We start from the raw sequence: 14,379 nt of genomic DNA, 5'->3' as shown, positions 1-14,379 counted from the left end.
CATACCATTTTTTTTTTGGGGGGGGGGGGGGTGGGCATTGGGAGGAGAGAAATCAAACTGTTTGGCCCTTGAAGACATCAATGTCATGTTTTATGTCAGTTTCTGGCCCTCAGAGGGGGGAAATGTTTTTGGCCCCTGACGGAGCCTCAGATCGGTGGAGCCTAATTTAAACCGGTATCCTCCGCACCACAACAGGTGCCCCTCCACCCTCCTCCCCTCCGTTAGGCTCCACCTGTCTTCCCTTCTCCGCGGCGCACTGGCGACCCAGAAAGCAGCCCGTCATTCATTAGAAATGGTATGCCGATTCGCCGGGGGGCCGCGCGGCGCAAACCCACCCTTCGGTCACCGGATCGGCGGCAGCTGCTCGCCTCCTCGGTGCTATTTTCACCCTCAGGATAAAGTGCTCCGTGCAGCCGCGCGGGCCGCGGCAGCCCTCCCTCGCAGCTCCAGTCAGAACCCGAGCAGAGCCAGGATGAAGTCCACCGGCAGCGGAGCGCAGCGCGCAAACCCGACGCGTCCGCGTCCGACCTGGACGAACCTGGACAGCGGCAAGCGGACAGCTCCACCCGGCCGGGCTGCAGCCCTCGCGCAGAGACCCGGGGGACGAGGAGGAGGAGGAGGAGGAGGAGGAAGAGGAGGATGAGGTGGCGGTGGTGTCCCCGCCGGCGGAGGAGGAGGCGGAGGCCGAGCAGCGACGGCAGGGTACGCCGCGTCTCTCCGGCGTGAGCAAGCAGCGAGGCAGGCGGCAAACGCTCGGGAGCGCGCGACCGGACGCACAGCGTCAACACGGCCTTCACGGCGCTCCGCACGCTCATTCCCCACCGAGCCCGCCGACAGGAAGCTCTCCAAGATCGAGACGCTGCGGCCTGGCCTCCAGCTACATCTCGCACCTGGCCAACGTGCTGCTGCTGGGGGGAGCAGTGCCCGGACGGACAGCCGTGCCTCCGCTACCAGGGCATCCTGCACGGCCCCCGGCCGCCATCAGCGCCTCCTCCCTGCGCCCCAATCTGCACTTTTCTGGCCTCGGCAACCAGAGGAAACCTGGTGAGTACCCGGCTTTGACCTCACAAAGTCCGCAAAACAGGCCCCCCCAAAAAGTCCCGCCGTTAGAGTGCCGCGCTCTTTTACGCACGAGGCGGACGGATCGAGTTCTTCCCACCCCCTCCCCCTGCAAGGCGGCGTGACCTTCCTGTCACGGCGGAGGCAGACGAGGCACCTGTGCACTGTGCAATCCTCCCCCGTGATGGAAATAGAACCTACAGGTGCCGGGTTTGCGCCGTGACTTGTGCACCTGTTTTGTCCCGTTGCGCATTCCAGGACTCGAAATACGCGCAGAAAGTTTCAGGTTCGTGGACACAGTAGCAATGGCTGAAGGTTAGAAAAGCACATATTTAATTAATATTAGGCAGGTGCCATAACTAAAGGTTTGAAAGGGGCACATGTTTTGTTAGAATGAGATGATTGTTTTACAGTGTGTGAGAAGTTTGGATCATAGAAACGGGCAGAGTATCAAAAAACAAAAAGTGGTGTCACCTTCACGTTTGAGCGCATTCAGGATCAATATCACGTGAAAACCATCAAACTCAGAGGCGTAATGCCAAACGAAATTCAGTTAAGACGTCTGCAACAGCAACATTTAAATTAGATTATGCTCTTAAAAAAAAAAAAAATCTGCATTTTGGTGAAAAATCGGACGCGAAAAATGTCGTTGTGGGTGCATTCACTGCCTGTGGTAAAACCCAGCATTTCTTTCCCCCCCCCCCCCCCACCACAGATCAGAGATGGAGGGAAACACTTCTCAGCTGCCCTGTGAAATCCTTCGGACACCCCCCCCCCCCTGATGTTTACATGTCGGGAAGACGCACTTTTGCGTTCATGCGCCGGTGAAGCTGGTTGTGTTTTGGTTTTCGAGCTGTAACCTGAGCCGATGTGTGAAGTTGCACCTGACGTGGGGCTATTTCAGTCCCAGGCATATAAACTACCCCCCCCACCCCCCCCCCCCCCCCCCCCCCCACTGCCTCCTAAAAAGAAAAAGACGCCTTGTCTCCCCCACCCCGCAGTGCTTTGAAGGGGAAATCTTTGCAGTGTGGTGAAATGTTTACTTTTGCATTGATGCACTTTAAAAAAAGAAAAAAAAAAAAAAAAAGAATCCTGGATATCTGAACACCACAAGAAGCTGCACACTACCTCAGACCTGAAATATGAAATATACCTCTAAATCTAAAGAGTAACGAGTACTTGAATACTTACAGCTTTGCACATCGAATTACAGAGAATGTATTTTTGTACAATAAAAAATTACAACAGATTACTGTGGGTTGGTTTGTTGTTTTTTAAAAAATTAATCAAAGACAATCTGAATCATTTCATAATCTTTATTCCATAAATAAAGTCAATCGGTTTATATCAGATTAAAGAAAGTAGAAACCAGTAATTCAGCTGGCGAGGCATCTTACGAGGGGGGGGGCGTGTCTTCTGACTGACCAGAGCGGCCGAGAGGGGCAGTACAGCTTTACCCCAAAAAAAAACTCCAGAGAAGACGACGGCAGCCAAATAGAAAGAAAAAAATATATATAAGAAATCCTGGTTCAGGTCGTCCAGATCACATGGAATGTTTTTGTTTTGTTTGTTTTTTTTAATCCAGATTACAGAAGGCATTACAACAAGAATACCAAAAAAAAAAAAAAAGTAGAGAGGGAGAATTGATTTTTCCTGCTTCCACGGGGTGACGGACCGAGCCCTTTGTCCTGCGCTGGAGTGGTGGAAGGCGTTTCCGGGGAGAAATGAGTAACAGGAGGTAGAAGAAAGAGGAGGGCGAACGCTCTACTGCTCCTGCTGCTTACTTGGAAAAACTAAAAGAAAGAGAAAAAAAAAAAAGAGCCTGTTGCGATGGATGGAGGTCTTAATCCGCCTCCTCTTCCTCCGATTCGGACTCTGCGGAGATTAAATCAGATTACTGAGCGATCCCGCCACCTGCTGGGAATTGAACACGGGTGTCGGTTCCGTACCTTCCTCGGCGTTCTTCAGCCACTCCACGAACTTCTTCATCTGCTCGAGGAAGACGCTCTTCCCCTTGGCGACGTGGGCTTCGGTGTACCACTTGAGTATGGCCTCCTCGCTCAGGACGTCGGCTGCGGCGGCGAGCGGGGAGGAAGAGGAGCGTCACAACGATTCAGTCAAACACAGGAGAGGCGGCGGCGGGTTTCGAACACGCACCTTTGTAGAGCAGCACCACGATCTTCTGGAAGGCCTTCATGAAGTGGATGTTGTCGTAGCAGTACTCCTGGATCTTCAGCAGCAGGCTGAGCTCAGACAGGCCCTGTGAGGTGAAGGCCTTCAGCAGTGGGCTGTATTGCTGCGGGGGGGGGGGAACGACACACGGAGGGTTACCCATCGGAATGGAACCGCCCCCACATTCAGGCCCCGTTTCCACCACGTCAAAACGCAAACGGCGCCACAGTTTGGAAAACTAAACAAACTTTAAATAACCAACAGCGACTACTTTTTAATCAATCTATTGTTTGAAAAGTGACATTTTAAGAAAACCAACTTCACTTTCCCACATTCAAAGCGTTTGCTGAAAGTTTTTACATTGAACTAATGCACTTTATTATTATTATCTGTTGCATTTCATCTTTATAAACTTGTTTACAGTATTCTGCATTTTATCATGTTCACTACTGCACTTTTAAATGTGTTGAATCCGGTCACCGAGTGATAAATGGTTTAATTACCACTGTTGCACTGCGAATATTACTACTGAATACTCCTGTATGTCCATGTGTGTAAATAAACAGTCTATTCTCTATGTGTGCAAATATCCTCGCCCATCTTTATTAATCCCACATGATGAAATTCAGTCGATACTTAAAGTCTGAATTTATCTTGGAGGAAAAAAAAAAAAAAAACCTCAACTGGTTTTCTTCTGGTTAAATTAAATAAAATTGACATTAAGGTCCATCCGGAGCAAAGAGGACAAGCAAGTAATTAAGTGAATAAATAAAAAAGTGCCCCTCTCCTTCCGTTTCCGCGGCAACGAACAGTTTTCACAACTTCTCTGTAGAGGAAAAACGGCCACGGAGCCAGAGTGAAGCCACAAAGCAAAAGGTTCCGTTTCCACGGCAACGCCGGACCCGGCTCACCTTCAAGAGTTTGATGGCTTGTTCGGTCACCAGCTCCTCCTTCTTGTTCCACTCCACGGAGCTCATGACGCTGGTCCAGATGATGCCGATCATGGTCTGCTCAGAGATGTTGGACTTCTTCATCTCCTCCCGGACGAAGGCAATGATCTGCAGCGAGGAGGAGAGTTAAACCTCCGATGGTCTACGAGACGGGGGGGGGGGGGGGGGGGGGGGGGGGGGGGGGTGAGAAGGTGTGAACGGCCCACCTCCTTCTGGGGGTCACCGTGGGACATCTGCTCCTGGAGCTCCTTCTGCAGCTCCTTGCGGGCGCCGATGGATTGCTGGTTGCGGGCGAAGTCGGACAGCTCCTTCAGCCCAGCGTCGGTGAAGTACTTAGAAAAATGCTCGCAGCTCCGCTTGTTGGCAGGAAAGAGCTCCTGTGAAGTCGACAATGGACGAGTCAAGACCAGCCCCGCTGACCGCCTCGCCGAGAGAAACCCGGCACACTCACCATCAGGCGGTTGTCCATGCCCACTTTACGGAGACTGCCGGCGACCGAGTTGATGTCCTTCTCATTGATCCAGGACTTGAACAGCTTGACAGCGAAGGCTGCGGACACTCCTGCACACACGGAACAACAATCAACAACCACGAGAGAAACGCATGGCGGCGTTAGTTTATTTGTGTATGGTCAACTTCTTCATTGTTCCCATGAAGGACCTGCCTCAAGTTGTTCACTTGATTTTCTCAGAAACTTTGAGATTAGTCTAAACCAGGATGGTCAAGTACATTCCAGCTCATCTCATCATTTAAACTTTTTCCTTCTTGCGGCACAGAAAATATATTTTCTTACAATTACTACAGAAAATTACTGCAATCTAAAGCCAATGTTATTTACATTTTCCGGTGCAAAATACAGTGAAATTTCCAAAAAAACATCTACAGCTGCTGCATTATAGATGTTTATATTTGATCGGTGCCTCTTTGTGGGCCAGTTTTGACCTTTATGTTTGACACCCTAATCTTGAGTATGGAGGGAAAAAAAACTGGAACTTTGTATGTTAACGTGGGGAGGAAGTGGCCAAAAGTCATCTGAAATGTAAAAACTTAAGTCTATTCCTGAATGACTCTTAAAAAAAAAAAGAAAAAAAAAAAGGAGCCATTAGTGTTTGCAGTTCATTCTGCACCATGAAAAAAAGCACCAACACCTGACGTATAGTCTTCACAGACATTTGCTCACCCTCCTTGACGAGGTTCTCGTTGTACAGGCTGTTCAGGATGGAGGCCGATATGTTGCCGTTGGCCAGCAGGATGCCGGTCAGCATGGCGAGCTTGTTGCGCTCCGACTCGGTGAAACCCTTGAGAAACAGCAGCAGCTACGGAGGAGGGGAAAGACAAACGCAGGCGCAACTGTGGGAATCTGCACCGTCAAACAACACACAACCAACCGGTCGGGCAAGATGGGATTTCAGTTGACAAATCACTCACCTTCTTGATCTCCTCTTCGAACCCTTTCTCCAGGTACTTGTAGCGCCTGATCAGCTTGTTAAAAACCTGTTGAGGGGGGTAAACAAAAACAGATTGAAGACGTCTGAACATGCCAGAGGACTTAAAAGCACCAGCGGGACGTTGAGCGTTCACCTGAGCATATGCTTGCATCGTCTCTAGGTCTTCTTGTGCCGTGAAGAGGCAGAACTCGGTGCGGGTCATGTCGTCAGACAGAGTCCCGCCTGGGGCTGCAGGACGGACCACAAAATCATTACAAAAATAAATAGGGACTTACAAACTCAAGTAGCGGTTGCGTTGAGATTCCACCAACTCACCCAGCATGCCGCCGGCCACCAGGATGTCAAAGAGTGTCTCTGCATAGCGGCGGTAGTCGAGCTTGGCGCCAGAGGCATCAAGAAACTTGGCGACCGCTTCCAAGTCAGAGCCAGTTTGATTCAAGCCTTGTACGATACTTTCTTGAAACTGAGTAGGGTCAAATTTCTCCTTTTCATCTGCGGGGAGGAAGACACACTTGCTGGGACTCAGAAGGAAGCGACACCCGCCACAACACAAGATGTGGTCAACTCACCTCTTTTCCTCGTTTTGAAACGCTGGCCCGTAAGCGTTGGCTTCTGCTGCTTTTGATTATTCATAAAAGACACCCTGAAAATAGAGAAGAGAACCTGTTTACTCAAGCTGCACGGACCTTACATAAACACAAAGTGGATCGTGTAATTACAGAGCCATTTGTTGTAACCGGAGAGCTCTGCGTCACCGTTCACACCGAGAAATCGCTCTCTCGGAACTGCGTGGCGGCGCCGACACCTGCTTCTGCTTAAATCCTGACATTGGAATAGGAACCTGCAGTACTTTACAGACCTGATCGGCTCCAACTGAGCTGTGGTTTTAATGTGAAACTGTTAATTCGTCACCAAGTTGCACACAAACACCAGGCGGGACATCAGAAATAAGCCGCTTCCTACTACAGGCGTGTACTTTTATCAGTTTATAGACTAGGGTGGCTGTCGCGTCCACAAAGTAGTTTCACAATGAGGTGTGGCAAGACCTGACCATTTCTAACATGTTGATCCATATTAACAAAATGTGCATGGCTCAATCAGTGGGCTGTGGCTTCTTCAAGTGCACACCAGTAGTGTGCTGTAGTGAAATCCAAGGTGTGTTGTAGTGAAATGGGATTTGGAATCAGTGACCGAATACCGGGGAGTAGCTCAACAGCACAAACACAAACAAAAGGCAACACGATTTGTTTCAATCGTGTTGAAAATCGCCAAGACTCCGGTTTGATTTAATCATCGATCACATTAAACGAGTTATTTCCCGCACACTGGAGGATATCTTTACTTCTCAGGCTGGTTGTTGGAAGCAGGTCAGCCTATGGGCTCCAGCCGGCTAACAGTGGATTAGCTCCGGCTAACTCCGGGCCTCACCATGCGCCGGGCCCGCCTGCAGGCGCCCCGGTCTGGATTAAGGGCTAAATCCAGCCATTAACCATTTCAGAGACAACACCCGGAGGTAATCTGGCATTACGTGGAAATGTCACCTCAGAACTCGGCGTTCACGCCGAGGCGAGCCGTGTGAAGTCGGGCAGCGTCCATGAAGCTAATGCTAACTTAGCCGGCCAAACTGGAGAAAACCAGAATTCGCCCTCAAGCGGCGCCAGTAAAAGCTTCAACTCCGCGTTAAAAGCGGCATTTTTCGGCTTTTGGACCGTGCGTGACGGGAAGACGGCGCGCGAGAAGACACGGGGCGCGAAAGCGTGATACTCACCGAAAATAATGCAGATAAAAAACGGTAGTGAACCAGCAAGAATTGAAGCGAGCGTCGAATGCGAGGGTGGCCCAAACAAAAAGACCTTCCCGACGCAGGCTCCGCCCACCGATACGCAGGCTCCCGTCAACGCGCAGGCGCAGGGTACGGTCACCGCGCAGGCGCAGTCTGCATTAAGAGCGACGCAGGGTCCGGTCACCGCTTTACGCACGAGTAATATATCACATTTTGTCAGATACATATTGTATTTTGCATTGTGTGTGTTTCTGGTTTGTTTTGTTTTTTCAGGGGAAAACAATGATACAAATGAAAACAAAACAGAAAAGAAATTGCTCATTTGTCTTTCCTTTTGTACTGTTTTCTTGCCACTTCATGTTTAATTACCTATGTTTTTAGATTTTATTATGAAAACATTGACTATTGATTGTCCAGTCTCTGCATACAAAGGAGGATATGTCATGATATAGGTCGATATTCTTCAAAAGATCTACCAGCCAGAGTAAAGATTTGATCCTTTTTTGTTTGTTTTTTTAAGGTTATCAGTCCAGTCCTGAGAGGGTGAGAGATCAATGATCTCTTCTGCCAAGTTTGGTCTAACATTGACGAAAAAGTTTCAAGAACTATTACCTATGTCGTCCAAAGTATGGACGATAAATATGTTGACAGACATTTCTAATAGATCACATGCATCGATGCATTAATGTTGTTTATGCTTTGTTAATATTGAAAATTAACATTTGTTCTTAAAAAAACAACAAAAAACAACCTTTGAGGTATACTTTCCTGTATGTACCACTAGAGGGAGCTCTCGCACCACAGAATGAATGTAATTTATTACATTATCATTACAGTTAACGATAATAAACATAAGTATTCATGCATTGCTATAAATTATTAAGCCTGTATAGATGAGTTTGAAAGGGCATCTTAAATGACATGTGTGAGATGCTGAAGTAGAACCACCTCCCTCTTCCTCTTTCTCCTCCTCCTCCTCCTCCTCCCCCTCCTCCTCCTCCTCCAGCAGCAGCAATGTTTCACTCTCCTACTTTCATCCCTTTCTGGTCACATCTCAGCAGACTCGCAGGGGAATCAGAGCCGGTGAGTTTGAATTCAACCCATTCATCTTTTATGTCAGATCTCATGTTAGAATTATTAATGTAGTTCAAATAATTAAACAGGATTAAATCTGAGAAAAAAAGCTTTAATATATAACTTACTATATTACAAGTATTAGGTTGAATTAAACACTTCCCTGGAATGTGTTTGCGGTTTACATTTCTAGTTTACATACATCATCACTGTATGGATTTCATAGTTTTGTGAGAATAGTCTGTCTTTGGTCTACGCATTCAGTGTCAGTCAAACGTGTGCACTTTGGTATGTCGGCACTGTTTTGGATTATTTTCCACTCCTACTGCATCTCAGTAAACAGCAGCTGGACTGCGGTGATTTGGTTCAAATCAAATCCAGAAAAACTAATCTACTTGTGAATATAGGAGAAGAAATATCCCATGTGGGGTTCCTCAAGGCTCGGTCCTCGGGCCACTTTTATTGAACATTTACATGCTTTTTGCCCAGACTATGAAATACTGCGACATTGATTACTATTTCTATGTGAATGCTAACTGGAAGTGGCCCGGGGACAGAACCTTGAGGTGTCCCATGAGTGATGTTTTTTTCACTTGCATTCCCCCAAATGAGCATTTACATGCTTTTTTGCTCAGATTATGAAATACTGTCGCTTTCTTTACTATTTCGGTGCAAAATACAGAATGCTATGCTAATTTCATTAAGTGGACGTGGCAGAAAATGTATTTTCATTCACTGCAGACGAGACAGAATTATTTGCTTCAGGCCTGAAAAGGGAAAATTACTGACTCAGATAGGAATTTTAACATCCAAATACAAACAAATCATTTAATGTCTGTTTTAATTAATTCACTCGTGTCTTTGTATTTGTAAATCACATTGTGTGTGAATGGTGTTGCACATTTAAACCTGTCTCATGGTAAATGTGGTCGATAAACAGGAAGAGAAGTGACCATATATGGCTAAAAGTAAGTGCAGTATTTTATGAGGTACTTCAGCTGTAAGCTTGTAAAACTCCTACAGACTCAGTAAACCAGCCGGGGATGAACTCAGGCTTTGACCTCAAAACTGCATTCTCTCGTACATTTTTCACCCACTTTCAGGAAAAATGTGAGTCCAGATCACCGAGCGAGATAGTGAACTTTCAACACAATCATTAAACCGGCATTGTCGGGGCAGATTTAAAAAAAAAAAAAAAAAACACCCTCCTCCAGATTCTTTCAGCCTTTACGTGGCTTTCAGGAGCCATTGTGGCTAATCCCGGGCAGCGCCTCCAAAATCTGGGCGCAGAATGAAGCGTTTCACTCGGCGCCATACAGTAGGACCAGAGAGTCCTCAGACGTCCACAACTCGACTTCTATCGCAGGTCGCGGTCTTTCCCCCCATCTTTTCTTTGTGCCAGTTTCTCACAGTGCTGAAAGGACATGCAAATCTGGAGTGGATGCTTCAATTAATCTGATGCAGGGGTTGACACACTCGGGGGGGGTTTGAGGGGGTCTGAGGGGGCATCGGGATCGAGTTCGAGCTGGAATTTGATTAATAAAAGTGTCCAATGGTCAGGGACTTTTTTTTTTTTTTTTTTAATCCTCGGAGGTACTTTTCAAAGATAATACTGGTGTCTGTGGTGTTTAATTACTCACCGGGCAACTACGTTGATTATTTAATATTTCCCCCTTTCTTTCCTTTATTCCCTTTTTTAGGTAGACCGATAATTATTGAATATTTCCGCTTTTTTCTTTTCTTTTCTCTAAAATTTTATTCTTTCTTTTCCCATTTTTTCTCCTCTTTTGTTCCTTTTGTAAATAGATCAATGATTTTAGAATATTTCCTCTTTTTTTTTTCTTCCTTTTTCTAGTTTTTTTTTTCCTTCTTCTCTTGTTCTTCCTTTCTTTTAAAAATAAAAATGACATGACGGATAAACACGCCACAACCTTCAGATACCTATTTTCCCCATCAGTCCGTCCAAATGTCTTCCAATCCACTTTTTAAGCCCCCGGAAATGTTGTTTTAGTGAATCAACTCGCCGATGACCATAGAATTCTCATAGGGATGAAAAGGACGGCTGCACTGCCACGACAAAAGGAAACTGACCCGTCCTGATTATCTTTCATATTCACCGTGAGCACACTGGATCTCTGCTTTACTGGGGCGTGCATAACGCAAAGAAAACAAGCATTTAGAGGCGCACTAACCCCCCCCCCCCCCCCTCCGCCAACCCCACCCGGGGGGCGGCGGTAACATGAAGGAGTGTCAGCAGCAGCTGAACTCGGGAGACGATCCCGCACAAACCCGAGGCAGAACCAGGTCATCTGGTGTGTAATTCACTGAGTGACGTCCGGGGGAATGCAGGAGGAGGATCTGGTGAAGAGCAGCTGAGAGTGTGAGGAGTGGTTTTTTTAGTTCCTTTGCCTTGCCGGTAGGGATCCTCTGACATTTTAATTAATGAAGGCAAACACACAGCATGAAGCAGCAGACACATGAAGCTTCTTTATCCTCCCCCCCCCCCCCTTCCTCTCCTGGCATCACCACCCAGTGGATGAAGACGCCCGGGGTTCGGAGATGGAGGCCTGGCCGACGCTGGCCTGGATCCTGCTGCTGACCGCTGAGCGGCCGGGGACGGTCCAACCGCGGGACTTCACCGTGAAGGACATCGTCCTGCTGCACCCTTCAAGTACAAATCCGTGACGTTTGTGAAGGCGTGAGGTGGAGGACGTTGTTGTTGTTGTTGTTGTTGTTGTTGTTTAGACTTGTGACGTGTTCCAACCGATTCGTTTCAAACAGCAGGAGCAGGACCACTCGTACAACAACTCGGGACAGTTTACAATCGGGGCGTCAAACATGAGGCCCGTCGGCTCGATCCGGCCAGGCCCCCCAAGAAAACTGTCACAATTTGAATTATCGTTTTATTCTTAAAGGAGACATATCATGCTTTTAAATCCTTCCTTTTTACATATAAATCATACAGTTGTGGTCTATACAACGCGAAACTGCAATGCTTGGGTCTGAATTCCTCATTATTATAGCTCCACAGGCCCCTTTTCAACCCCTTTTCTGATGCGCTTCTGAGAGCAACTCGTTTTGGGGCGGTCTCTTCAAATGCAAATGACACACTTCATACCCTGCCTCCTCTCCAGGTTGCAGAGGTGACACTCGGTTCAACGTCACCCTGTTCGGCCATCTTTGTAGTTTGATAGAACAGATACAATTATCTAGCGGCGCAGAAACTTTATATTCACACATTATTTACAAAATGTCAACAACGGAAGATTTGTCCATCCAGCCATACATGTTGGAGCCAGAGTCGGACCCGGCGGAGCGAGATGAAAATGACGATGATGCACCTGAAGAACAACGTCTTCATATGGATGTAACGCAATGGTGTGTTACTATATTTACACTAACTTCTCCATCCATGCCCACTACTACAATACTGCCTGTATTACAACGACTATTTAACACAGAAGTTACATTATAATCTAAAACGAGCACACAGCGCTAACATATGAAGACGGTGCAACTGCTAATGCTAACAAAACAATGACAGGGACGTCTTATCATCACACTTTTTAGCGTTATATACAGCTTACCGAAGTGCTCTGTTCGTCGTCTCCATAGATAGAAGGAACTGACCGCTCAATCAGACCAAGTCTTTCGGCAAATCCTTCTTTATACTGGCGGAGGTTGTTGAAGCAGTCGTCCTTAAAGTGATTCGCGCACACAAAAATGACCTTACCCACAGATGTGGGTACATTTCTGTGAAAAATAAAACTCAACCAGGCACTTCGAAAAGGTTCTGATGCTGGGAGACGGTGTAACGAAGCTTGTGGGTTACTACATCCAACAACCGAACATTTCGACTTATCCTCTCGTAACTTCGGTTGGACTACAAAATCGCAGCGAGAAACAAAAATGGCGGATTGCTCGAAATGTCGATGTCCTAATTTGGCAGTTCCGCTGAGAATACTGTGACGTCATTGTTCAAAAAACGTAATAGAGAATAGAAAAATCGAAACCGATCGCAAAATATGACCAAAACAGAATATAAAGATATCAACGGAGCACCTGAAGAGACTACTTTGAACTTTTCTGTACTTCTAAACACTCTAAATATACAACAAAATGCATTTAAGGGCTAAAAAAGTGGATTTAGCATGATATGTCCCCTTTAACACATTTCTTGAGACCTGAGCTGAGATATCAAGGATGCTGCCATGAAAGATCGCAAACTCGTAAACAACACCCACAATGCAACAGCTACAACATCTTTTGGGACATTTTTACTGGATTTGCCTCAATAAATTTGGCTTTATTTTGAGATTAAATTATTTTTTGGCGATAAACCCTAATCCTACTTCATGAAAATATAGATATTTTTACTTTAATGTTATTATGGCACTATTTGCCTTGTCCGAGCCACTCCAGATGATATGTGGCCCCTGAACCAAATTGTGACATAAATAGAAGAATATGACTAGAACTGTTTTGACGCCATTTTTATAGGATACGTTCGTTAATAAATGGCACATTTACGACAAAATAAATACTATAAAAATGCCCAGCTTATTGTGTCTGCGCTCCCAATGGAGGCTTGATCTCCTTTGACTCTCCTCCTTGAGGTGCCTCTCCCATCCGCTCGACGTGGGACATTTTCCCCGCAGTATTTTGTGGATTTATTCGGAAACAGTTTGGCGAATTCTGAAGGCAAGCACAAGAATGATTGATGGGAAGGACACAAAATGAGCCTAGTCTTTAAAATAACATTAAAAAAAAAACTCATAAAAGAACATAAAATATACTAACTACACATTAACGACCATAAGAAAACGATATAATTCCATATACAGGCTTGAGAAAGTACAAAAACCCGGATAATTTCATCATTTATAAAGAAACCTAATGATACTCGGATACACGAGGCCTCTGAACTGTTTGACCCCCCCCCCCCGATCTCTTTTTGAGGATCTGAAAGAGTTTCGCTTTTCTCCACCGTAGCCACGCCTCACCCCGGAGCCTTCAAGTGTTTCACCTGCCAGGACGCCCCCGACAACTACGACTGCAACCGCTGGGCCCCCGACCTGTACTGCCCGCAGAGTACGCTCCCCCCCCATCCCTCTCCCACTTTCCCCTCCACCCCTCCGCGCCTCCGCCCTCACCGGTTCACCTGTCTTGCAGGCGCGAGGTACTGCTCGGCGCTCCACACGATGGACGACGGCGGGGCCAGCGTGTCGGTGACCAAGCGGTGCGCCACGCCGCACGACTGCCGCCACACCGGCTGCGCCGTGATCGCGGGCGGCGGCTATAAGGCGTGCTCGTCCTGCTGCGAGGGGAACATCTGCAACCTGCCGGTGCCCAGGAACGAGAGCGCTGCCGTTTTCTCCCCCGCGGCTCCTCGGGCGGGGTCGGCCTCCGGGCTCCGGGCTGCCACGCTCCCCTCCCTCGTCTTCATATCGGCCATCTTCACCGCCGTTTGAAGGAAACTCTTAATTTAAAATGATGAAATACTTTCTATTTTTTCCCCAAGTGTTTGTTGAATAATGGAATTTTTGTGGTTGTTCATTTCTTAGTCTATATTTCCATGTCTCTCTTAAATATACATATTTTGTGTCTTTCTCATCAATAATGTCTCTTTGTTGGGTTTGTCTCTGTTTTGTATTATTTAAAAAGGTCAATTTTGCTCCATTCTGGTCATTTTAATTGTCTTATTTCTTCCCATTTTCTCCAAAATGTGATGTCTGTTAATTAAAAGTGTTTGTCCACTTAAGATAGTTGTATTTAAGTCACATTTTAGCTCAGGAGCCACATATAGCTCAACATCATCTCAAGTGGGTTGGATTGGTCAAATAGTGGCATAATAACCTTCAACTTTTTCTTAGAGAGTATACTTGATTAAAAC

General features: G+C 46.7%; 2 protein-coding genes across 2 annotated transcripts; one reads left to right on the top strand and one right to left on the bottom strand.

Annotated features, from left to right (window-relative positions):
• Positions 1 to 2,359: 2,359 nt before the first annotated feature.
• On the bottom strand, positions 2,360 to 7,524 carry LOC308127645 (eIF5-mimic protein 2-A). Its single transcript, XM_080492799.1, has 12 exons — positions 7,398 to 7,524; positions 6,199 to 6,272; positions 5,945 to 6,121; positions 5,763 to 5,857; positions 5,610 to 5,675; positions 5,362 to 5,497; positions 4,633 to 4,742; positions 4,388 to 4,558; positions 4,143 to 4,289; positions 3,217 to 3,355; positions 3,009 to 3,131; positions 2,360 to 2,934 (listed from the first exon to the last, which is right to left on the bottom strand). The coding sequence occupies exons 2-12, from the start codon at positions 6,260 to 6,262 to the stop codon at positions 2,903 to 2,905; spliced, it is 1,260 nt and encodes a 419-aa protein (XP_080348925.1). The 5' UTR covers positions 6,263 to 6,272; positions 7,398 to 7,524; the 3' UTR covers positions 2,360 to 2,902.
• Positions 7,525 to 8,456: 932 nt separating this feature from the next.
• On the top strand, positions 8,457 to 14,245 carry LOC308127652 (ly6/PLAUR domain-containing protein 6-like). Its single transcript, XM_080492810.1, has 4 exons — positions 8,457 to 8,495; positions 11,020 to 11,157; positions 13,479 to 13,577; positions 13,659 to 14,245. The coding sequence occupies exons 2-4, from the start codon at positions 11,046 to 11,048 to the stop codon at positions 13,955 to 13,957; spliced, it is 510 nt and encodes a 169-aa protein (XP_080348936.1). The 5' UTR covers positions 8,457 to 8,495; positions 11,020 to 11,045; the 3' UTR covers positions 13,958 to 14,245.
• The last annotated feature ends 134 nt before the right edge of the window (positions 14,246 to 14,379 follow it).

Source organism: Lipophrys pholis (assembly GCF_963383615.2).
Source record: "Lipophrys pholis genome assembly, chromosome: 23".
NCBI lineage: Eukaryota > Metazoa > Chordata > Actinopteri > Blenniiformes > Blenniidae > Lipophrys > Lipophrys pholis.
Note: the sequence above shows the minus strand (reverse complement) of the source record. Positions and strands in the feature narration are given on the sequence as shown.